The sequence below is a fragment of the Chiloscyllium plagiosum genome, chromosome 10 (assembly GCF_004010195.1).
Source record: "Chiloscyllium plagiosum isolate BGI_BamShark_2017 chromosome 10, ASM401019v2, whole genome shotgun sequence".
Classification (NCBI taxonomy): domain Eukaryota; kingdom Metazoa; phylum Chordata; class Chondrichthyes; order Orectolobiformes; family Hemiscylliidae; genus Chiloscyllium; species Chiloscyllium plagiosum.
Window position 1 is genome coordinate 8,906,221 of NC_057719.1, and position 26,876 is coordinate 8,933,096.

At 44.1% G+C, this 26,876-nt stretch overlaps 1 protein-coding gene across 44 annotated transcripts in view; it reads right to left on the bottom strand.

Moving 5' to 3' along the window:
* nrxn3a (neurexin 3a) overlaps positions 1-26,876 on the bottom strand; it is a 2,002,176-nt gene that overhangs the window by 390,974 nt on the left and 1,584,326 nt on the right. For all 44 annotated transcript variants that reach the window (XR_006312691.1, XR_006312690.1, XR_006312692.1 and 41 more), the window contains one exon: positions 15,392-15,573. Coding sequence is in view for 41 of the 44 variants with exons in the window: in XM_043697017.1 (XP_043552952.1) it covers positions 15,392-15,573 (182 nt within the window). In the remaining 3 variants the exon portion in view is untranslated. The remainder of the gene's footprint in view (positions 1-15,391; positions 15,574-26,876) is intronic.

Genomic DNA, 26,876 nt, shown 5'->3' on the forward strand with positions numbered 1-26,876 from the left:
AAGGGCCTGTTCTGTGCTGTATTGTTCTATGTTCTATGTTCTATAAGAAGAATGTTGTCTTAGATTCTTTATCCAACCGCCTTAAATCCATCGCCTCTGACTATCGATTTTCAGCGACTGGAAACAGTTCCTTTATATTTACTCAAACTAAATCCTTTGTGGTTTTGAACAATCAAATCTTTCCCCTGGCCTTCTCTGATTCAAGAAGACCACTCCACAGTGTGTCCAGTTTTCTCACATGACTGTCATCTCTCATCTGAGATTCAGGGAAAGGTTTCAGAGAACCAACAATGGTCAAAACCATTTGTGAGATTGGCAACTCTCCAGGAATTGACGATTAATCTCCCAGACAATAATCTATCTTCTGGAGAACTCTGGGCGAAATATCATATTGGAGCATTGACAAAACAGTGATATTTATCTTTCATTTTCCTCAACATGCTTGTTTATTTGATAATGGTAATATCAGAAATGGAAATAGCCAAAGATCCAACTAGAAATAACAATGGCAGCAGATACATGGGAACTCCACACTGTCTGCAAGCTCCACTCCAACACTCAACATTCTGACTTGGAAATACATCGTCGCAAATAGAAAAAGAAGGAACACATTTAAAAAATACACTTCTGAAGATCACATGGTGACCCGTTTATCAGAAATCAGTTTGTGTTCCTAATTCATCACGGGATGAGGGGGCACTGACTTGGCCTGACATTTATTACTCATCCCTATCAGTTACTAAGAGTCAACGACATTGCTGTGGGTCTGGAGTCACAGGTCAGCCAAACCAAAAGTTTTCTTTCCAAAAGAATGTCAGTAAGCCAGATAGGTTGTTTCAACAATTGATTCATGATCAGCTTAATGCCAGACTTTTTTTAAAAATTGAATTCAAATTCTACCAATTGCTGTAGCAGGATTTGAATCCAGGTCCCCAGAGTCAACAGTCAAGTGATAACACCACTAAGCCATCACCTCCCATTCCAGTAAAATGAGCTGGAACCAAAACAATTTTGGAAAGAAACTAAATAAAACCTGAAAGAACTCTATACACTGTAAATCAGAAATGAAAACAGAAGTTGCTGGAAATACACAGCAGGTCTGGCAGCATCTGTGAAGAGAAATCAGAGTAAACGTTTTGGATCAGGTGACTGGATAGGTGCTGCCAGGCCTGCTGAGCTTTTCCAGCAATTTCTGTTTTTGTGTTGGACAGAAGCTGTTGTACACAGACTGTCCCTTTTGAGCTACCAAGTTTTAAGATGTGGAACTTGGTAATGACATTTCCAAAGCTGTAGGCATAAGGTGGATGTGGGGTTGTCAACTGTGGTAGGAGGTTCCTCGAGGTTCACATGTGACCTAACTGGCCCATTGGGCAATCTTTAAAATCATTATTTCATGGGAAGTGGGTGTCACTGGCTGGCTCAGCATTCATTGCCCATCCCTACTTGCCTTTGAAATGGCAGCGATGAGTCAATTTCTTGAACTGCTACAGTCCAAGTGGTGTTGGAGTGCCACAGTGCTGCTAGGGAGGGAAATCCAGGATTTCGACCCAGCAACACTCAAGGAACAGTGGTGATCCATCTCCAAATCGGGATGCTGAGTGAGCATTTTCAGATGGTGGATGTCCCATTCTTCTGCTGTCCTTCTGGACTGTAGAGGTTACAGGTTTGGAAGGAGCTGCCTATGGAACCCGAGTCTATTGCTGCTCTGCATCTTGTAAACACACTGCTGATACTGTGCATGGGTGATCAATGGAACCCAGCTTTGTGAAAGAGAAAAGACTTCATATTTTGAAGAACAAGAAGCAAACTCAGCCAAAAAAGGTTAAAAAAAACACTATTATTGATAGCACTGACTGCGTGGCAGGTAAGATGTCAAACCTTCCAACACTGTATGCCTCCCGGGAGGCATATTTATCAGATTTAATGAGCTGTTGGAGATGCCACATTGTAACATTAGCCTCCCTGTAGTGTACTGATTAGAACAAAAAGCTTATTTTACTATTTTGCCTCCACATATGGCAAGCTTTTAGGATCCAGGATGTAGGAGCAGTAACTGAATACGTGTAGTTTGTGGAACTGGCAGGTATTTATAGGGTAACATTCAATTTGGTTCTCTACGTTCGCACAGCCAATGAGAAAAATGGTGAGATTCTTGCTGTGACTGGGGAAAACTCGTAAAGTCTCCCAGAGACTTTACTCAGCCTCAGCTTGTACTGCACCATATCCTCTCCCTGAATCATCTCAGCATTGTTCGGTATTGACTATTACATTTTCAATGAAACACACTGGGAGAGTTGGCCACTCAGCTCCAGAATTCAACCTGCCATTAAATGAGACAATGGTTGATCAGAGTCATAAATGCTGCAATGGCTCCATAGTCCTTAACACTGTTAAAAAAATCATTGCTGTCAGATTTGCAATGACTCACAGAGAGAGAGAGAGAGAGAATGAGAAGCAGAGAGATGCAGAGAGATGCAAAGAGAGAGAGAGAAAGGCAGAGAGAAAGAGTGAAAGAGAGACAGACAGAGAAATGCAGCAGGAGAGAAGGGCAGCAAGATGCAGAAAGAGAGAGGGAGAGAGAAAGAGAAGCAGAGAGGTGTAGACAGAGAGAGAGGCAGAAAGAGAGAGAGAGTGAGAAAGTGGCAGAGAAATGCTGAGAGATGCGGAGAGAGAGAAAGGCAGAGAAAGAAAAGCAGAGAGAGAGACAGGGAGACAGCGAGAGAGAGAGAGAGGCAGAGAGAGAGCGACAAAGTACGATTGTCCTACCACAGATTGTTTGAAGAGATGTTTCCTAAATGACCTGATTTTAAGATTGGGTCCTCTTGTATTACATGTCTCAAATTTGCAGTAGAAGTTTATGTCTCTCTTCAAAATCCTAAAATTTCACAGACATGTCACACTAGAATCAGAGGATGAGATCTCAAGCTGAGGCCCCATCAGTCTGGTCAGTTTGGATGTGAACAATCCCAAAGGAACTCTTTCGAATAAGAGCAAAGAAGGTCTCCAGTATCCCAGCCAATAGATCTCTCTCAATCAGCAGCACAATAAAACTGATGACCCACTCATGATGGGAACGCTGTTGCTTGCTGCGTGTAAACTAATTGCCACCTTTTCTACATTACAACAGTGGCTACACTGGTGTAGGGGTTGGTGGAGAAGTTCTTAATTAGGAATAAAATGCTTTGCGACTTCGTGGATTGTGAAAAGCATAAAAGCAAGAGTTTCATCATCCCCTATAATAAAAACAAAGAATTGCAGACCCTGGAGATCAGAAACAAACAAACTTAGAAATTGCTGGAGAAACTCTGAGAGCATCTCTGGACAGAGAAACAGAGTGAAAATGTTAGGTCCAGTGACCCTTCTTCTGTTCTGAACAAGGGGGTCACTGGGCTCAAACTGCACTCTCGGAGTTTTTCCAGAAATGTCTGTTTCTATTTCTTGTGTTTTCCCATTCGATCACAGAGCCAGCCCAGTGCGCTGCTTCAGATCATGTTCTCAATAACCCAGCTCAAGACTAACCAGCTCCCACTCTCCAAATTCATGCTGTCATTTATCTAATGGTTCAGAATCAATTCATTGCTGTATGGATTTAAATTAAAATTGCGCCAATCTCTTTCCTCCTCGATACACACACGCATATACATATATACATACACAGACATACACATAGATGCATACAGATACAAATACACTTAAACAGGTGCAGACACTGACACACACACAGACAGAAACAGATAGAAGCACACACAGACGCACACGCTGACACACACACAGAAACACACAGATACAAATGTACACACACAGATCCACACAGATAGAAATAGGCAGAAGCACACACATACACAGATACACACAGATGCACACACTAACACACACACAGACAAATACACAGGCATGCACACATACACATATACACATACATAAACACACACAAGCAAACACACATACAAGCGATGGAAATTTTTCGAACTTATTCTCCAATTTGGGGAGCGAGACTAAATGATTCGGTGCAGTGATGGCATTCCCTCTCTCACTCACTGTTCTCTGACAGACAATGTTCAGTTTATAGATAAGAACAGGATTAAGCTATGTTATCACCAAGAACAGACTCAGCAACCTGCCCTGCTGAGTTGTGGTTTGCAAGAGAAGATTTGCAACGTGGTTTGGGCTGAGGCCCAATTCTCTTCATAAGAACAAACACAGAAACTAGGGAGCAGGAGCACAGGCCATTTGGCCCCTTTGTTCTTTGATTTTCATTCTTTAGTTTTTCTGTCAGTAGCATGTCGCTCCCCTTTCCCAGGAAATCCGTCCTACCACCAGGTTTTTCCCTCATTTCAAAGCCTGCATTGAATACATTCCTGAACATTGAAAGCCCATCTCTCTCACAGCCTCGGAGAACTGTTACCATATCAACAAGATTACCCCAGCAAATCCAGAAATCACAGGGCACCACTGTCAGCAACGCCAGGACAAACACAGATAAAAATGGTGTGGGGAGGAGAAAGAAAATACTTGTTTTCTTCAGTTTCAGCAGAAGGCCACACTGACTGGCACTCCACGGTTTCTGCCAGCCAGCCAATCCTCTATCCATACTGGTGGTAGCTTGCCCCTGCCACCATGGGCTCTTACCTTTTTTGGTAGCCTCCTGCGAGGCATTTTGTCAAAGACCTTCTGGAAATACACGTGACTCCAGACCCACAGCAACTTGACTTTCTCAGAAATGGCTCAAGGGCACAACTAGGGATTGGGCAACAAATTCGGGCCTTGCCAGCAACGCCCAGAACCCATGAAAGAATCAATAAAAATCACCTCAGGATGATACAAAGCCAACTTTACTACTCGCACAGAACTATCACTGCTGTTCAGCAGCAGCCAATTTCCACAAATCTCAGAAACAGCAATTGGATCAAGGCCAGATCACCGTCTTAGGTGCTGATTGATGGATCTGAAATCTTTTGCTCCCATCCCGGCATCCAGGGAGGAAGGAAGTCTAATGTCCATCTTTAAGACAGCACCTTTGACTGAATGTGGGGTTTAAATCCATAAGCTCTGACTCAGAGGTGGGAGAGCTGTCAACCCAACCACTGCCAACTCGAGGATGATGGTCTTTGGCACTGGGGCAGAAGACCGGGCCTAGGGATCCAAAGTCTCAAGTGGTTTGGTGACTTCGGGAGATCATGAGAAAAAAAGGAGTGAAAAATATGCATCTCTACATCATGTGGTATTTTCAGACAGGATGCTTGTACACTTTCAACAAGCAAAATGCTTTATAGGCAGCATCACGCCGTGAGATTTTACATTCTACAAATGTCAACAATCCTAAAGCTGCAGGGATCCCTGTATCTTAAAAGAGGGAAATATAACTTATTCGGATGCAAGGAAAATGAAATGGCAAAGCTGATAAGGCAACAGGTCACTGGTATCCTGTGGCTTACTGTCTGAATCCATAATGCCATCCTCATGTTTCCATCATCCACCATGGTGTTGTGAGCTGTGATAACATCACATTCAATAATGTAACATAAAATGTGGTACAAACAGGAGAGAAAAAAAAAACAAGTGAAAAAAACTTGAAGAATGAAAAGTAAAACCACGCAGACTGCTGGAACAAGAAGATCAGTGAACTTCAAGTGCAACTGCATAAATACTGCAGTTCAATCCTGTTTCCAAGATCTCAAGTTATTTCTTTTCGTGCTGCTCCACCTTCTAGTGAGGTTCAGGCCAAATTTGCTGCAATTTTGACAGAAAATACTAAGCAGCCACTCTCCAAAACCAGAGATCACTTTTGTCATGAACAATATATCCCCATTCAACCTCTCTAACATCATGAAACATCGTGAAGTGCTTTTTAAAAAAAACGTTTTTCTCAGAAAGCTTTTTTAAAAGAAACTCGTTCATTGAGATGTGACTGGCTCAGCCCATTTACTGCCCATCGCTAATTGCTCAACTTAGCATCAATCTCACTCCTGTCAGACTGGAGTCACATGTAGGCCAAGACTGATTAAAGGTAGCAGACTTCCTTCCCTTAACGACATTAGTGATCCAATGTGCCTCTATGACAATCGAGTGGTTACATGTCCATGGTGAAGTCCATACTTTTAATGTCTATTTATTTTTTTAAAAATGGAATTCAGCTTTCGCCATCTATTGTGGTGGGATTTGAAACTATGTCCCCCAAACATTAGCCTGAGACTCTAAAGTACTCATCCAGTAACATGGACACATCACCCACCCTTCCTCCACAGGGACTTTGTCAAAGAACATTTGGCACCAAGACACACAGGGAGTAGCCAGGACACATTAACTATTCTCACTACAAAGGGGAGTCATAGCAGATTCAAAACATTGACTACTGTTTCTCTCTCCACAGATGTTATCAGATCTGTCGCGTTACTCCAGCAGTTTTTATTGCATGTAACCAGACACATGATTAAAGGGTTAGATTATAAGCAGGGGACATGAGGGCACCTGTGGTGCAGTGGTAGTGTCCCTACCTCTGAGGTAGGAGGCCTGGGTTCAAGCCCCACCTGCTCCAGTGGTGTCCCATAACAACCCAGAACAGGTTACCTATAAAGCAGTGTCTCAAATTTGGAGGGGCAGAGAGAGAGAGAAGTAATTTCAGGTTTTAGAGCCTGAACAGCTGAAGGAGCAACCATCAACAGTGTGACTGGGGAATGCTCAAGCAGCCAGGCTTGGAGGAGGCAGAAATCTCAGAGCAATGTAAGGCCAGAGCAGGTTATATAGCAATGGAGGACCAAGGGTATAGATAGATTCAAATAGGTGGTTCAGATTTTACAATGGCAGGCGCGGATTGACGAGGAGTTTAGATCAGAGTGATGCTGGAAAAGCACAGCAGCATCCGAGGAGCAGGAAAATCGACGATTCGGGTAAAAGCCCTTCATCGGGAATTGAGCTTTTTTTTTGAAGGAGGTAGAATCAGGCGATGCGGGGTTCCCAGATTACGAGGTTGGAAGCTGTGGGTGGGAGATCTCCTGAGGTGATGAGGTTCTGTATGGTCTGGGAGATGATGGCTTGGTGATGGGGAGTGGGGTCAAGGTCGAGGGGGCGGTAGGAGGAGGTATCTTCGAGTTGGCACCTGGCTTCAGCGGTGTAGAGGTCAGTGCGCCAAACCACCACTGCACCCCCTTTATCTGCTGGTTTGATGGTGATTGACCAGGAGCCCAGATGTGTCAGTTAGTAGATGGGATGATGGATGAACGAGACTTGGAGCAAGTTATTTTACTGGTATGAATTTTTAACGAGGGCCAGTTTACGGAGGTTATGAAGTGGGACATCGGACCGGAGAGGTCAGTCCCTCATATCGAATCAGTGGATAGAGATTGTGATGGCCCAGGCAATGCAACACAATCCTGAGAGAATTCCCAACCAACAGGCTGGATCTAACTTAAAGCCCGAAAGAAATGCATCAAGAGATGGGAGAAGTCGAGCACAGAATGGTGGCCCATCCAGACTCTGCTGTTGATGTTTTTCTCCACCAGTCCGATACCCATCAACTGGGTGTTTCTCTCTGAAAGTGACAATTTAAATGATTCACTTCACCGATGATTAGTGCTGTAATTTGCCACTTTATGACCATCCTCAACAAGGACACAGTAATTGACTTTATCCCTTTCAGGCTGAGCAATGTTCTTCACCTTCAAACAACCTCATAGTCATATTTGCAAAAATTCTTTGGTGGGCGTCTCTGGCTGGGATTCCTTGCCCATTGCTAACTGGCCATGAGCAGGTGGTGGCAATGGTTGAAACCTCTTGAACCCACAGCAGTCTGCCTGGTGGAGGTAGAGCCAGTGTGTTAATTAGGAGGGAAATGGTTGCATGGAGGCTCAGAATCTTATTACGTTTCATTTGCACAAGGTAGAATAATGGGAGAAAATTCCATCCTCAGGATGCCAATTTTTAAATTTTGGTTTAAGGATCCACAAACTAAATTGCAAAACTGTGTCAAGTCCTGATGTTGTGTGCAAGCGTCTGATATGAAAACATTCTCACTGTTTTATTTTCCTTCAATCAAATAGTGTACTATCTCCCTAGGAGAGGAATGTCAGAAATACCAGCAATAGTTTGATTCCAGCAAGCTCATGAATATTGCAACTGTATCAATCTTTTCCTGATATCACTCCCTCACTCACAGACACACACACTCACACCCACAGACACACTCACAGACACACACACAGACACATACAGACACACACACAGACATACACACACAGACACAGACACACAGACACCCACATATGCTGGCAGAGATTACTATCTGCATAGAACCGCAAGTAGAAACAGAATCTCAGGAAGTGTAGCGCAGTGAGCTAATGACAAACAACAGAAGGAGGCTTGATACTTAGTAAATTACAGCCTGTAGGATGGTAATTGAAAGCAAAGGCAAGAGAAAGGTTGCTCGTAGATTGTTTGGGTCAGTGGTGGCCTGGCAATCAACAGTGCGCTTAATAGCTTTGTACCTTGTCATTTTCATTGTCAACCATCACCCACAGCAAAGAAAAAACCTTGTCTCCCCTGCTGTGCTTTTCTCTCCCTTGTGCTGCACTGGACTGTCAAAACTGGGGACATTGGTGGCTTGAGGTCTTCAGTAGCTGAAGTGGGATATGTGTAGGATGAACTAAACAACAGATTTTAAACCTCTTTTAGCAGAGACAGGTCAACCAGGTCTTGTTCCCAGTTGGGAAGCTGATGGGATTGGGTGCATCGTTGCTTTTACACATCAACCCATTTTACTCTCAGTTAAAGGCCACAGTTAACATTGGATGTTTATTCCATACTTAATCAACAATCAGGTAAGTATACATAAAGCTTCAATAAAATCATTTTTAAAGGAATAATGCCTTTGGGGTTTATGCCTGTGTTAATTGGAGTTGCTTTTCAATATTTTGACACAATTAATTCTCTTTGGTAATGGTTAGTTGTAGAATACTTTCTGTAAGGAAGAATAACTATACAAGCCAGTTCAAAGCTAAGGTTATGGACTGAAAGGTTATAGAGAATGGAAACAGACCATTCAGTCCAACTTGTCCATGCTGATGAAACATCCCTATCTGATCTAGTCCCATTTACCAGCACTTGGCCCATATTCCTCTCAACTCTTCCTATTCATATACTCATCCTTTTAAATGTTGTAATTGTACCAGGCTCCACCATTTCTTCTGGCAGCTCATTCCATACATGCACCACCCTCAGGTGCCTTCACCTGAAACCTATGCCTTCGAGTTTTGGACTCCCCCACTCCAGGGAAAAGCCCTTGGATATTTACCCAATCCATACCCCTCATAATTTTATAAACCTCTATAAGGTCACCCCTCAGCCTCCGATGCTCCAGGGAAAAAAACCCCAGTCTATTCAGCCTAACCCTATTCCTCAAACCCACCAGACCCGGTAACATCCTTGCAATGGTTTTATGACTGTGTTTCTGGCTCAGGCTAATATAAACTTAGGCTGACAAATGTGAAAATACTTGAAGTAAAAAGCCACAAGGAGACAACTATTTTTAAAAATGATTTAGATTTGCATGTAACTAGGTTGTGTATATTTGTTCTTTGTTAATTCATGGGATGTGGGGGCTACTGACAAGGTCAGCATTTATTGGTAATCCCTAATTGACCAGCGAGCATTTATCGGTCAACCACATTGCTGTGGGCCTGAGGTCGCATGGAGGCCAGCCCAGGTAAGGATGGCAATTTCCTTCACATGAGTGAACCAGGTGGGCTCTGACAGCATAAATTTCATGGTCTTCATTAGACTCAGTACAAGAACTTTATTGAATTCAAATTCCATCATCTGGCAGAATGGGACTTGAACCCATGATTCCAGAACATTTCCTGGAGTAGAGAACTTCAAAGAAGATGAGGGCAGGTGAAGGGAAAGTGTGAGCAGGGGTGGCACAGGAGCAAGTCAAGCGAGATCTTTTTTTGGACACTAATTCGTTCTTACAGCAAGTCAATGCACAAAGAAGAGCAGCTCTCACATCTCCTTTAAACTTACTCCCTTTTACCTTAAACCTATGTCCCTTGACATTTCTATCCTGGGGAAAGGTCTCTGCCTCTCCATTTTATCTGTGCCTCTCAGAATAGTTGTAAACGTCTATCAGGCTGCCCTGACTCTTTCAAGTGAAAACAAGCCACAATCTTGCTTCATAGCTAATACCCTCCAAACCAGGCAACATCCTGTTAAATCAATTCTATAATCTCTTCAAAGCCTCCACATTCTTCTGGTCACACGATGACCAGAACTGTGCACAATATTCCAAATGTGGCCGAACCCAAGTTCTGCACAACAGCACCATCATTTGCCAATGTTTATACTCAATGCCCCAGCCGATGAAGGCAAGCATACCATATGTCTTCTTCACCATCTTATCCACTTGTGGTGCTGTTTTCAGGCAACTGTGGACTTGTACACTCAGATTCCTCCATATGTTGATGCCAGTAAGGGTTCTGCCATTTGCTGTACACTTCTCTCCTGCATTAGACCTTCCCAAAATGGATCACCTCGTATTTCTCTGCCATTTCTCTGCCCAACACTCCAGCCTATTTTTTGAATCAACCTGTTCAGAGCTGGTATTACACACCTCTGGAGCAGGTGGATCTTGAACCTGGGCCTCCTGACCCAGGGGTAGGGACACTACCCAGTGCAACACAAGACACATAGTTCCAATGACCTGCTGTATCCTCTGGCAATCCTCCTCACTATTCGCAACTCCCCCAATTTTTGTGTTGTCCGCAAACTTACTAATCAGACCACCTACATTCTCCTCCAGATCATTTATATATTCTATAAAGAATGGGGTCCCAGCACTGTTCCCTGTGGGATACCACTGGTCACAAATCTCCAGTCAGAAAAATAATTTCACTGCTACTCTTTGTCTTCTATGACCAAGTCAGTTCTCTATCCATCTTACCAGCTCACCACAGACCCCATTACAGTTCTGAGGAAGGGTCACTCGACCCACAACGTTAACTCTGATTTCTCTCCACAGATGCTGCCAGATCTGCTGAGCTTTCCCAGTGATTTTTGCTCCCATGTGACTTCACCATTTCTACCAGCCTACCATGAGGGTTCTTGTCAAAGGCCTTGCTAAAGTCCATGTAGACAACATCCACCACTCTGCCCTTAATCATCTTTGTCACTTCCTCAAAAAACTCAATCAGTTTGTGACACACAATCTCCCCTACACAATGCCATGCTGCCCATACTTTTTCAAATGTGACTAAATCTTGCCCCTGAGAATTTTCTCCAATAATTTTCCTGTGACTGATGTAAGGCTCACTGGCCTCCAATTGCCTGGATTATCCTTGCTGCTCTTCTTAAGCGAAGAAGCAACATTGGCAAATCTCCAATCCTCTAGGGCCTCTCCTGTGACTAAAGAGGATACAATGATTTCACACAACGTCCCACCAATTTCCTGACCCGCCTCCCTCAGCATTCTGGGATAGATTCCATCAGGTCCTGGGGACTTGTCTACCTTCATGCTTTTCAGAACACCCAACACCTCCTCCTTTTCTTCATTGACATGTTCCAAAATATCAACATACCCTTCCTATGACTCACCATCCATTATGCCATTCTCCAAAACAAGGTTTTGTTACAGACCTCACCCACTTCCTCTGGGTCCCTGCAAAAATCCCCTCTTTGCCTCTGACTGGATCGACCCTTTCCTTAGCTACCATCTTGCTCCTTATGCATGTATAAAAAAACCTTGGGATTTTCCTTAATGCTATATACCAAAGACATTTCATGGCTCCATTTCGCTCCCCTAATACCTTGCTTGAGTTATTTCCTAACATTTTCCTACCTTCAAGGGCTCTGTCCGTCTTCAGCTTCCTAAACCCTTGTATGTCTCCTCTTTCTTCTTGACGAAGCTCATAGTTTCTCTTGTCATCCAAGGTTCCTGAATCTTGCCATCTTTATCCTTCATTTTCACAGGAAGATCCTGGCCCTGAACTCTAATGAATTGGCCTTTTAAAGATCCCCATTTGCCAGATGTGGATTTACCCAAAACAACCAACCCCGAATCTACATTCCCCAGTTCCTGCCAAATATTGTCACAGTTAGCCTCTCCCCAGTTTAGTACATTCACCCGACTTATCCACTCTTATCTATAAGTGACCTAAAACTTAGGAAATTATGGCCACTGTTCCTGAAATGCTTCCCCATTGAAATTTCAATCTCCTGGCCAGGATCATTTCCCAGTATCAGATTTAATGTGACTCTTTTTTTTGTGAGACACAGTGAGAGACACAAGGTGCACAAATCTTTATTCAATTTCCACCACCAGGAAGAAAGGAAACACCCAAGTGGCCAGTGACAAGCAGTGCCCTTCACATCAAAGGGCAGTGCTGTGTGATCAAACAGTGAAGGGGAGGGCAGGGGTTAAATCAAAATAGAGTTGGAGGGGGAAATAAAACACTCCACTCCCTGCGGTGCCCACGTCTCCCTGAACAGCTCGAGGGAGTTGGTGGACACCGCGTGCTCCTTCTCCAGGGACACCCAGGCTTGGACGTAACCGCGGAACAGGGACAGGCAATCGGCCCTAACGACCCCCTCCATAGCCCGCTGCCTTGTTTATGGCCAATTTGACCAGGCCCAGGAGCAGACCCATGAGGAGATCCTCGGGCCTACCCTCCCCCCTCCAAACCGGGTGCCCAAAGATCATGAGAGTGAGACTGAAGTGCAGCCAAAAACAGAGGAGAAGGTTCTCTAGAAAACTAAAAAGGGAGTGCAAACGCTCACATCCCATATACACATGGTCCACGGACTCCACTGCATCACAGAACAAGCAGTTAGTGAGACTCCTTACCTAGATGGACTACATGTAATTGAATGCAACAAAAGTTCCATCCACAAGGTGTTAGGTTCTTTACTCAGAGAGTAGTAAGGGTGTGGAATGCCCTTCCTGCAACAGTAGTGGTGTCGCCAACATTAAGGGCATATAAATGGTCATTGGATAAATATATGGATGAAAATGGAAAAGTGTGGGTTAGATGGGATTCAGATTGGTTTCACAGGTCAGTGCACCATCGAGGGCCGAAGGGCCTGTGTGTGCTATACTGTTCTAACTATTGTATAACAAATTTCCCGAGACTGCCTTTAACAAACCATTCCCATCTTCTCTCCATGCAAACTCCCATTTTGCAGCGAGAACAACCATTGGAATGTGGTGAGGGCACAGGATCACACCAGTTACTGTCATTCACTGTAATTCCACACTGTAATCCGACAAGTCCACTGGGGCTGGTCCATCCCTCGTTGAAAAGACATCCACTAGTGGCGGGGTTATTAGAATTGGCGGATGCTCAAGCAGCCAGGGCTAGGGGAGTGTAGGAACCAAAGAGCTGGAAGACCCAAGGGCAGAGAAAGATTCAAAGACATGGGTGAGATTTTACAAGAGGATGTGTTGATCGACCAGGACCCCACATACGTCAATGCGTGGATGGGGGCAATGGATGAACTTGACTTGGTTCTCCATGCAAACTCCCATTTTGCAGCGAGAACAACCATTGGAATGTGGTGAGGGCACAGGATCACACCAGTTACTGTCATTCACTGTAATTCCACACTGTAATCCGACAAGTCCACTGAGGCTGGTCCATCCCTCGTTGAAAAGACATCCACGAGTGGCGGGGTTATTAGAATTGGTGGATGCTCAAGCGGCCAGGGCTAGGGGAGTATAGAAACCACAAGAGCTGGAAGACCCAAGGGCAGAGAAAGATTCAAAGACATGGGTGAGATTTCACAAGAGGATGTGTTGATCGACCAGGACCCCACATACGTCAATGCATGGATGGGGGCAATGGATGAACTTGACTTGATGCGAGTTCCTTTATAGGTAACAGGATTTTCAATGAGCTCAAGCTTACGGACATGATAAAGTGGGACACAGCCTGGACAGTACAGTCTCTCATTAGAATCAGCTGGTAGAGACTGTGTTGGCAATACATTACCATCTTCAAAACAAAACTTCCAACTCACAGTCTCTTCGAAGAGACCATTCATTTTTGGCATGTCGATTTTCAACATGGCACAAGGGCATAGGACGGACACCGCAGATTGCACACGCATTACGCCAGCTGTGACCTCTGACCCATGCCCCCACCACCCACAATTCCCATTACCACTGGTTTCAATTCTATTTCGGTGGCAGTGAGCAAATCGTCCCCCGTCCCATGTCTGCGCTGACTGTACACTGAGAGAATAATCCTCCACCCCTTCCTAACTGCAACACAAGCTTCAGCATCTATTTTCTTAAAGTCATCCTTGTAAAACAACAGCAATGTTTCTTCTGCAGACAATCTCCAATGAAAATCAACAAACTGAACCTGATTGAGGCTAGGAGCCAGGGCTGGGGTGGGAAGGGATTGCAACCCAAGGAAATCCCAATGTTTTTTTTTAAGCCAGTCCGATTTGCTGACCCGATCTTTGAAGTATTTTGACGCACAAGTCCTGAAGGTAGGAAAACTGCCAAATCCCGAGCAACCCATTTCTGGGACTGCTAGTTGAAAACACCAAGCTCGCTACAGACAGGACTTGGGGTGTTGTGGGAGCAATTTCCTGCAGATGCTGGAATTTGTACTGAAAACAGAAAATGCTGGAGATCACAGCGGGTCAGGCAGCATCTGTGGAGAGTGAGAAAGCTAATGTTTCAAGTCGAAGCTTATGGCTTCAAGTCAGCCCTGATGAAGCGTCATCGAGACTCGAAACGTTAGCTTGCTCTCTCTTTCCATGGATACTGCCCCACCTCCTTGGGGAATTTTACTTCTCTTTGGCAAGGTGTGGGGAGGTGAAAAAGAAGCTGTATTTTATTTCACTGAACAACTCAGAAAAGACAATGTTTTGTTCATTTTTAATTTAACACCAAGTTGCTCCTCTTCCACTATATTAACATCAACAGTGACTGAATGAATTGAATTGGCTTAATCACAAGGGACTGGAGATATTTGTTTCTTTAACTGGTGTTCAGGGATCACAATACAATATTTCTCGCCCATTCTCCCCAGGAGAATCCAGACCCGACAGAATCACTCGAGACAATCAATCACTTGAGCTGACGAGGAGAGGTTTTGAGACCTTATATCTCCTAACACTAGTGGTCCAGCAATATTGCTGATGATGAAACCAGCACAATTAGATTGGGCTGTTGCTAAACAAGATTTGTTCCATTCATCACCAAGTCTTGTCAGTAGCGAGCGAGGGACATGAAAGTTAATTTCTGTGCAACTTCCAAATCAGAGCAGGCCGACCCACGATCGTTCTGTCAGGTCGGAAACGAGTTGGCCTGCAGTAATTTTTTTGAGGAATGGATTGAAAAGACCATGAAAGAGGTGGTGACAACATGTTACTGACTGCCATCAGGGTTACTCACTATGTGAAGCTGAAGGAAGTCTCCCAGACCAGGAGCGCTATCCACTCGCACCAGGATTGCATCTTTCACTGATGTGCTGAATCCAACAGCTAGGCGGTCGGTCCTTGTGCTGGGTCTGTCGTTGGCCGGCCATGTGTAGGTAATGACCCCGCCTCCTCGGCCAAATATGTATGTAGTACCAGCTGGAAGACAATAGGATATTCTATCAGCACTGTGCTTGGCACAGGTATCACAGATCACAGTATCCCAATTCACATGTATCCCAATTCACAGTTATCTTAGTTCACAGGTATCACAGATCACAGTATCCCAATTCACATGTATCCCAATTCACAGTTATCTTAGTTCACAGGTATCACAGATCACACTATCCCAATTCACAGGTTCCCAGTTCACAGTTATCTTAGTTCACAGGTATCACAGATCACACTATCCCATTTCATACGTATTCCAGTTCACAGGTATCACAGGTTACAGGTTTCCCAGTTCACAGTTACCATAGATCACAGTTACCAGAGTCGTATTGTAATCTCACCACCAAAGCTCAATGCCTTCACCTCAAAATTAAAAGGGAAACACTTTGCTCGCGATTTCCTCAAGATGCTTCCCGATTGGCCTTTTGTACCCGTTTCTGCTGATACAGCCATTGGTTTAAAATTTGGGGGGGGGTGGGGTTTTAAATCCCAAATTTTTAACAAAATTACGCCAACCAATCAGGAGGACAGCCTGAGGAAATTCCCAGACATTGCTCAGGAATGGACAACACAGCCCGCGGAAACCTGGAACAAGGGTTGGCTATTCAGCCCATCAGGTCTGCTGTACTATTCAACATAATGGAGGCTGACCTTCTGTCTCAGTGACACACGCACATTTTCTCTCCCCATACCCCTTGACAATAAATGTTCAAATTTGAGACTTCCCCACTGGCCTGTGCTGATGTTTAAGTTTCAAATGAATCACCTCCCATTCCCTTTCATCCCAACCTGAGTATCCATTTGAAAATAAAGTCGCCATTTTAAAAGAAGTGTTGAATATTTTTACCTGCTTTGACCGAACATGTTAACTTTGATTGTACCTTTGGAGGTTTATGGCATGACCTCTAACTTCCAGTTGCATCCTTCCCCTGACCTCTTGCCTCCAGTTGCACCCTTCCCCTGACCTCTCACCTCCAATTGCACCCTTTCGTCCATCCCATCCTTTCCCTGGTCACCTGATTTGTTTGTCCTCACAGCACACTCTGTCTCTCTTCCCTGTCCAGCTGGGTGTGAAGCCTGGTGATTTCTTACCACAGTGAAAGACCCAAGACTTGCCCAAATAAACAGGAAAGAAATTCAGAAAACAAAAACACACGCCTTTCATGAAACAAATTACTGCAAGTTGCAGCAGTGGTATAGAATCAGAGAATCCCTACAGTGCAATAAGAGGCTATTCAGCCCATCGATTTTGCACTGTCCCTCCGAAGAGCATCCCACCCAGAACCCCCCCCCCCCCCCACCTTATCTCAGTAACCCTGCATTTCCCACGGATAACCCACCTTGCCTGCACATCCCTGGAATCTATGGGCAATTTAGCATGGCCGATCCAACTAATCTGCACGCCTTTGGGAGGAAAACGGAGCACATGGAGGAAATCCAAACAGACACAGGGAGAACGTGCAAACTTCACACTGACAGTCACCTGAGGGTGGAATTGAACCCAGGTTCCTGGCACCATTTCCTTTTTAATGGCTTTAATCGATTGCATATTGACCTCCGAAAACTCAAATTCTTACTTCAGAATGTACTCGAGATACTTGATATGAATCCCAGCTATTATGTTAAAGACATTCCAATAAATAAAATTAAATCTTTACTGCTCTTCAAGATCGTTTCCTTTGTGTGTGTTATGCTCTCAGTTATTAACGGCTCCATTGAAAACAAAACAAAACAGGGGAGACCATCTCCGACTTCAGTGAATAGCTGCAGTGAAATGTGGAACACCACCAACACCGTGGGTGGCACGGTGGCACAGTGGTTAGCACTGCTGCCTCACAGCGCCAGAGACCCGGGTTCAATTCCCGCCTCAGGCGACTGACTGTGTGGAGTTTGCACGTTCTCCCCGTGTCTGCGTGGGTTTCCTCCGGGTGCTCCGGTTTCCTCCCACAGTCCAAAGATGTGCAGGGTCAGGTGAATTGGCCATACTAAATTGCCCATAGTGTTAGGTAAGGGGTAAATGTAGGGGTATGGGTGGGTTTCGCTTCGGCGGGTCGGTGTGGACTTGTTGGGCCGAAGGGCCTGTTTCCACACTGTAATCTAATCTAATCTAATCTAATCAGAGAGTATGGACAATGAGAAAGTTCAAGACAGCAATTAAAAAAGTAAAGATTAGAATGGTGCTGGAAAAGCACAGCAGGTCAGGCAGCATCCGAGGAGCAGGAAAATCGACGTTTCGGGCAAAATCCCTTATTCAGGACTCTGATCTTTAGCAGTCCTCACTTTCACCTAGCAACAAAAAAAGCCTGACTGTCTTGGTACAGCTGGGTATCGAAGTCTCAGTTGAGGAGTTTAGCAAAGCTGTTCACTCACCTGTCGTGGTCAAACGTCCAGGTATTGATGCTTTACTGTCTGAACTTATCAAGTATGAAAACCAGCTCTCTTGCTGGTCAGACTGAAAACCTAAATCCACATTCCCATTTACCCCAGATAAGTTTGCACCCCTTTGCTTACCAAGTATCTAAACACCCTCACCATAAAAGTATACCAGGGCCATGTTTTCAAATCCTTTCACAAACAGAGTTCAAACTTGAACAGAGAAAAATTAATCACCTTGTCTCTCAGGTGGCACGGTAGGTCTGTGGTTATCGCTGCTGCCTCACAGCACCGGGGACCCAGGTTTGATTCCAGCCTCAGGCGACTGCCTATGTGGGATGTTGCTGCCAAGTCTTAGTGGGGAAAGGCCTCTGAAGTTAAATTGGGGGTCTGTTCAGTTATTGGACCCTCCTAATGCCTTAAATGTATTTAAACATTGTATGTGTAAGAGGGTTTTTTGGATAGAGTCAAACTCCAATGATTTGTTCTGAAAACCATAAATGCTGGAGATCAGAGCGGGTCAGGCAGCATCCATGCAGAGAGAGCAAGCTAATGTGTTGAGTCGAGATGATACCTCATCATGTTTTGTTTGTTTTCTTGATTTGAAACTGTACAGAATGGAACTGCCTGTCTGCATAGATATATATGCAATTTTTTTAATGAATCAAGTATATTTTTGAAAAAAAACAAGGACTGTCTGTATGGAGTTTGTGCGTTCTCCCCATGTCTGTGTGGGTTTCCTCCGGGTGCTCTGGTTTCCTCCCCCAGACCAAAGATGTGCAGGTTTGATGGATTGGCAATGCTAAAATGCCCATAGTGGTCAGGGTAGGTGGATTAGCCATGGGAAATGCAGGGTTATGGGGATAGGGCAGGGACTGGGTCTGGACAGGATGCTTTTTGAAGGGTAGCTGTGGATGACTGGTGTCCTTCCAAACAGTAGGGATTCTATTTTAAATTGGCAGCTCTCAGTTATAATCTGTCACCCTTAAAAATTGGGATTCTTCCATAATAGGAAACATCCTCTTCCCATCTATCCTGTCAAAAGTTCGCAGAATCTAATATATTTTATTCAGACTACAAGCCGAAACTGTCCAACATTTCCTCGTGAGTAATCCCATCCCATTTCAGGTAAAACTTCTCGGAACTGCTTCCAATGGTTTTCACCATTCCATTACTTGCAACATAGAGTCAGAGATAAACAACATGGAAACAGAGCCTTAGGTCCAACCTGTCCATGCCAACCACAGATCTGAAATAAATCTAGCCCCATTTGCCAGCACTTGGCCAATATCCCTCTAAGGATATGGGCCCTCCTTCGACTGACCGAACTGGTCCTCACCCTGAAACTCAAAGCACTCCGCTTCTTCCTTTCCCGCCGTACCACCCAGTACCCTTCCACCGACACCCTCCTTCGACTGACCGAACTGGTCCTCACCCTGAACATGTAATTGTATCAGCTTCCACCACTTCCTCTGGCAACTCATTCCATACATGCACCACCCTCTGCGTGAAAATGTTGCCCCTTTGGTCCCTTTTAAACCTTACCCTTTTCACCTGAAATCTATGCCCTTTAGTTTTGGACTCTCTTACTCTGGGGAAATAACTTGTCTATTTATCCTATCCATGCCCCTCATGACTTTATAAACCTCCATAAGGTCACCCCTCAGCCTCTTACGCTCCAGGGAAACAACCCCAGCCTATTCAGCCTCTCTTTATCGCTCAAACCCTCCAAGCTTGTAACATCTTTGTTAATCTTTTCTGAATCCTTTCAAGTTTCACAACATCCTTCCTGTAGCTTGGAGACCAGAACTGAACTCAGTATTCCAAAAGTGGCTTAACCAGCGTCCTGTACAGCCGTAACATGACCTCCCAACTCCTGTACGCAATGTACTGACAAATAAAGGAAAGCATACCAAATGCTTTCTTCACTATCCAATTGACCTGTGACTCCATTTTCAGGAAACTATGAACCTGCATTCCTCAGCAATACAGCCCAGGACCTCACCATCAAGTGTGTAAGTCCTGCTCTGATTTACCTTTCCAAAATGCAGCACCTCGGATTTATCTAAACTAAACTGCATCTGCCACTTCTCAGCCCGTTGGCCCATCTGATCAAGATCCGTCGTAATCTGTCCATTACACCTCCAATTTTGGTGTCATCTGCAAATTTAGTAACCATACTTCCTACCTTCACATCCAAATCACTTATATAAATTATGAAATGAAGGAGACCAATACTGCACACAATACTCCTGATGTGTTCTTAACATTGCCCTGTGTAACTGAAGCACAATTTCTCTATTTTTGTGTTCAATTGCCCTCATGATAAATGATGACATCCTATTCGCTTTCCAAGCAACTTGCAGCACCTGTGTACTAGCCATTTGTGTTTCATGCACCAGGAGACACAGATCCCTCTGCATTGCAGAGTTCTGTAATTTCTCACCATTTAGCCAATATAATTCTTGTTTATTCTTTCTGTCAAAATGGATAATTTCACATTTTTCCACTTTATACTCCATCTTTGCTATTTACATTTGGCTTGAAGGGCTGAATGGCCTACTCCTGCACCTATTTTCCATGTTTCTACGTTAGCCTATCAATAAATTTTGCAGCTTTGTTGTGTTCTCTTTACAACTTACTTTCTGGCCTACCTCAGTATCATTGGCAAATCTGACAACCACACCTTCTGCCCCTTCAGTTGAGTCATTTGTGTAAATTGTAAGCAGTTGAGCTCCCAGCACACCATTCATTTAATCTTACTAACCTGAAAGGGACCGGATTATGCCCATTCTCCAGTTCCTCAGCTAATCTCCTATCCATGCCACTATGCTAACTCATCAGCTTTTATTTTGCACGGTGATTTTTGATGTGGCACCTTACCAAATGCCTTTAGAAGCACAGTACATCCACCAATTCCCCTTCATTCACTGCAAATGTTACTTCCTCAGAGAACTCCAATAGATTGGTCAGACATGATGGCCCTATCACAAAGTCATTTTGACTCTGGTTGAATGAATTGAACTGATTCAAGTGTCGCTATAACTTCTTTCATACTCGCTCTGAACAGGCATTTAACACGCTTGCCTTCAGTCCTTTCGGTGCAGGAGTTGGGAAGTCATATTAAGTTTGTACAGCACATTGGTGAGGCGTCTACTGGAGTACTTGTCCAGTTCTGGTCTCCCAGTTATAGGAAGGATGTTATTAAGCTGGAGAGGGTTCAGAAGAGATTTACCAGGATGTTGCCAGGTATGGAAGGCTTGAGTTACAAAGAAAGGCTAGATGGACTGGGACCTTTTTTTCACTTGGAGCATAGGAGGTTGACAGGTGGCCTCATCGAGGTTTACGAAAACATGAGAGGTATAGATAGGATTAATGGCAAGTGTCTTTTCCCTGGGATGGGGGATATCATGATGAGGGTATATATTTTTAAGGTGAGAGGAGAGAGATTTGAAAAAGACATGAGAAGCAAATTATTTCCACAGAGCGTTTGCATGCATGTAGAATAAATTTCCTGAGGAAGTGGTGGGTGCGGGCACAGTTACAATGTTAACCAACACTTAGATAAGTACATGAATAGTAAAGACTTGGAGAGATATGGGTCAGGAGCAGGCAGGTGGGACTAGTTTAGTTTGGGATTATGTTCGGCAGGGATTGGTTGGACCAAAGAGTCTGTTTCCATGCTGTATGACTCTATACCTCCAGGACTATTGTTGAGCTAACCAGCCTATAGTTTCCTTCTCTCCGTCTCCCTCCCTTTTTGAATAAAGGAACAATATTCATTATCCTTCAATGGGACTTTCCCTGGAGGAAGGGACGAGGCGAATTAAAATCAGTGCACAGTTCCACTCTTTTTTTTTGAGTATTCATATGAACTCTTATTTTTAAAAATATGTTTGGCCAACTTTCTTTCAGACTCAAGCCTTTTTAAAAAAATTTTTCTCTGTTTTATTTACATTCTGTCCAACCTTTTAATCTGCCATCTGTCTTGGCACAATTATATGCTTTCTAAAAAGGTTTGAGACGACCTGTGACAGCTGCGAAACATACATATTGTGTATTCTGAAACATCCCCTTAAATTTGCTGCTGCATCTCTAATGGTCCATTGTTTAACCTACTTTATCAATTCACTTTTGCCAGGACTGCATTCATGCTCCTATAATTGTCCTTAGTTAAATCTTTAAAAATAATGCAATTCTGGTCTCCTTCCTATCAGAAAGATGTGAAACTTGAAAGGGTTCAGAAAAGATTTACAAGGATGTTGCCAGGATTGGAGGATTTGAGCTATAGGGAGAGACTGAACAGGCTGGCGCTGTTTCCCCTGGAGCGTCGGAGGCTGAGGGGTGACCTTATAGAGGTTTACAAAATTATGAGGTGAATAGGAAGGGTTTGGAGGGATATGGGCTGGGTGCTGGCAGGTGGGACTAGATTGGGTTGGGATATCTGGTCGGCATGGACGGGTGGACAGAAGGGTCTGTTTCCATGCTGTACATCTCTATGACTCCATGACCTACCCCTTTATTTCTGAAAGTGAATGCAAAACGCATCTAGCAACATCTTCACTACAGGATCATTAAGTAGCCTTATTTTATTGCCCAGTACTAGGTCTGTATATCCTGCTCTTTGGTTGACTCTCGAGCATGTTGTTCAAAGAAATTATCCCAAACACATTCCATGAATTTCCTATTTTTTAAATATTCATTGATGGGATGTGAACATCGCTGCCTGGACCAGCATTTATTGCCCGAGCCTGGTTGCCCCCTTGAGAAGGTGGTGGTGAGCTGCCTTCTTGAACCGTTGCAACCCATCTTCTGTGGGTTGATCCACAATGCCATTAACGAGGGAATTCCAGGATTTTGACCCAGCGACAGTGAAGGAACGGCGATATATTTCCAAGTCAGGATGGTGAGTGGCTTAGGGGGGAATTTGCAGGTGGTGGTGTCCCAAGTACCTGCTGCCCTTGTCCTTCTAGATGGAAGTGGTCATGAGTTTGGAGGGTGCTGTCTGAGGATTATTGGTGAATTTCTGCCGTGCATCTTGTAGATAGTACACCCTGCTGCTACTGAGCATCAGTGGTGGAGGGAGTGGATGCGTGTGGGTGTAGTGCCAACCAAGCGGGCTGCTTTGTCCTGGATAGTGTCAAGCTTCTTGAGTGTTGTTGGAGCTGCACCCACCCAGTCTATCTTTTCCCATTTTATCATTTCATTTAAAATCTCCCATGACTATCACTGTGACTTTTTGATTAGCTTATATTAATTCTTCCTTATGCTCCTCCCTACCATGTAGTAACTGATGGGACCCTGTACACCACGCTGTCTTCATGAGTTCATCCTTTATCATCTCTATCTGAACTGTCTCAATATGTGGATTTCTTGAACTTAGGTCATCCCTCTCTGTTGTTCTGATAACATAAATAACCAACACAGATAATATCACTAGGCCATCAGTTCCCCGAGATGCACCGTTTATTCCTGCTCCTATTTGTTATGTTTCTTACTCGATGACCCAGCTTCTTGTTCTTCTCAAATGTCTTGCACCCTTCAAAGTGCAAGTCACAATCCATCTCATCCTGCATCCATGTACCTACATTGAGTCCTAGACCATACTTATCCATTTCTATGTGTGATCTCCATTAATCTGGCTTTCGTTGAGTGCTGCACACACTCAAATAGCATCTTTTGTCTCAGTCTTTAGCTCTTTTTGTAATTGCTAGTCTTATCTGATACATTAGACCATAAGTCCAAAAGACATTAGGCCATTCAGCCCATTGAGTCTGCTCTGCTATTCCATGAGATCATGGTTGATCCAATAATCTTCAACTCCACTTAGTTGCCTTTTCCCTACAACTATGGATTGAAAGTCTGTCTCCATGTCGAAAGGCCTCAGCAGAAAGGGGTTAAGGCCAAAACAGCGAATGCTTTCAAGAAAGAGTTAGGTGTAGTTTTTATGGCTAAATGGATCGAGGGATATGAGGAGAAAGTGGGAACAGGGTGCTGAATTGGATGATCACCGATGATCACATTGATCAGTGGAGCGGGCTGGAAAGGCCGAATATTGTTAAATCATTCACAGGATGAGGGCATCGTTAGCTAGGCCAGCATTTATTGTCCACTTCTAACTGCCCAGAAGATAGTTAAAAGTCAACCACATTGCTGTGGCTCTGGAGTTATATATAGTCCAGACCGGGTAAGGATGACAGTTTCCTTCACCAAACGACATTTGTGAACCAGATGTGTTTTTCCCGACAATGGCTTTCATGGTCATTATTAGACTCTTAATTCTGGACTCGCTTTTTAAAATTGATTTCAAATTCCACCATCTGCCACAGCAGGATTCTGGATCCCCAGCACATTACCTGGGTCCCTGGATTAATAGTTCAGTGATAATATCACTTGGCCATCAGTTCCCCTCGCTGCACCGTTTCTTCCTGCTCCTATTTGCTATGTATCTCACTCGATGACCCAGCCTCGACAGCCCTCTACGGTAAAGTAGACCGCAGATTTGCTTCTTATATTTGCATTCTGTCATGGTCTGTTTATCATTTCGCACATTAATACCTTTCTCTTTGGCCGTGGTTCTACATTTTTGATTTACCGCAATGCAGGTTCCTTCTTTGTGTTGTCCTCCCACCTCAAACCAAAGCATCCATTAAGCACCTGTTTATTTCGCTGAGATGAACCAATTAACTGCAAGTGAATCAGTGGAATGGCAGCCACCTTACTCCTGCACTCATTTACACAAGATTAACAAGTTAACTATAGTACTGTATTCCTGCAAAGCGATAGTATTTCAAACCAGCGCCACACTTAGTACACAACCTCATTAAAACCTGCTGCAGATGCCTTGGCTGAGGGAGGATTATTAGTACCCTGAACCTCTCAGTTCAACTTTGCATTCTCTTATGAACCTAACTCTGTCACACAAAATAAAAACACCGTTCACTCCTGGTTTATCCCTGGCCAAAGCCCCTCATGTCTCAGAAAGCACATCCTCAATCTGACAATCTGCATTAACTTGGAAGAGGTAATCTGAAGGACAGATGCTATCGTACAAAAAGGGAAGCAGAAGGTAATAGAGCCAGCTGTCTCTGTTACAAACTGCGTTTGTGAGAAACAACAGCAAATAAAGACAGGACGTTTCAGCCTCCAGCTCTGTTTTAGCTACAGCAGCAAAAATGGATGATACAACAACAACCCACACCGTCATAGCACCTCTGGTATAGTGAGACATTTCAAGGTTCTCCCCAGGAATGAAGTCAGATCGAGCATTGACACCAAGGAAGATACTAAGAAGGGTGAAGGTCAAAATGTTGTTCAGAGAAAGGCTTTAAGGAGCATCTGAAAGGGGAAGCGAGAGATGCAGAGAGGTGTTAAGGAGGTTATTCACAGCTTCAGGATTAGATTGTCAAAACCGATGAAGGGAGCCTGGGATTGACAAGAGGGAGGAGTTGGAGGTTAGAGCTGGATAAAGGAGGGGTAAGGCCATGGAAGAACTTGAGCTTAAGAAGGAGAATTTGAGAATCTAAAGAACTGGATTCAGTTCATCTGGGTTGGGTGGGGTGGTGGGGTGAGGAAAATGTCAGTTAGACCCCAATCTTGCTGTACAGTGACACCTTACATCAAGCAAGTCCAACAGAAATGTTAAAATGATCAGATAACTTTAACATCGCAGCACAATAACAACCTATATTTATAAAACTCCTTTAATGTAATGAAGCATTGTAAGGCTTTCCACTGGGGAGGTGTGAAAGAGAATTTGACATTGAACCACATGAGATGACGTTAGAGCAGGAGTCAAAGGTTTAGTCCAGAGGACATCTTAAATGGGCAAAGAGAAATAAAGATCAGGGAGGTACTGAACTGGGATTTCCAAAGCTTGGCAGGTGAGCAGCTGAAGGTATGCCACCAATGGTGGGGAAACGAGGTCAATGTTCAAGCAGTGCAGGTATCTTGCTGGGTTAGAATTACAGACAGCTACTGAGATGGGGAAGGCAAAGGTGGAGGAATTTGAAAAGCACTCATATCCCATGGATTATTTTGATGTGTTCTGATTTGTTACGTGAGCAAATAGACCAGCTAGTCTGTGCTCACAGCTCTCACACAGAGATGTCTGGCCAATTTATCTGGTTTTGGTTGTGGTGGAACTGTTGGCAAGGACACAGGGAACCTTCCGTCAAGGACAGCAAGATCAGACGTAGCGACAGAACCCCTTTGGGACAGGGGACTCTTTGGTGTGGCCCACTCAGGTAAATAACATAACACACCAGCAAGAGGAGGCTATACAAATCCTCAAGTGTGTTCTGTCATACATTAGATCATGGTTGATCCTTGTCTTTCTGAGATCCATTGACCTCATGTAGTTCCTTGACCCTGAATGGCATTGTAAGGGACATCCGGAATGAGCACATTTTCATGTCTGTTTATTTAGTCATTTATTTCAACTGTTCTGAGACTTCAGCACAATTTTCCCATTATGTTTCTTTCATTTCCTAACTCCAGCTTCAAGTCCACTTTGCACCATTGATAGGAATACATTCCCAATTCCTTTCAATCTTTTCAGCATTTGCTAAACATTGATTGGAAAGAAACTATTAATTTTCCCTTCATGGAGTTAGGTTATCTTTCTTGAATTTACAATTGATGCTGATGTTTTGTTTCAATTTTAAGCTTATTCATCCCTGCCCTGGACTTTACAATGGTGGACTTTCTTAATAGGAATAGGCATTTCTTAATACTATAAACCGACCGACTCCCACAGCTACCTAGACTTCACCTCCTCCCACCCTGCCCCCTGTAAAAACGCCATCCCATATTCCCAATTCCTTCGTCTCCGCTGCATCTGCTCCCAGGGGGACCAGTTACAATACCGTACAACCCAGATGGCCTCCTTCTTCAAAGACCATAATTTCCCCCCCAGA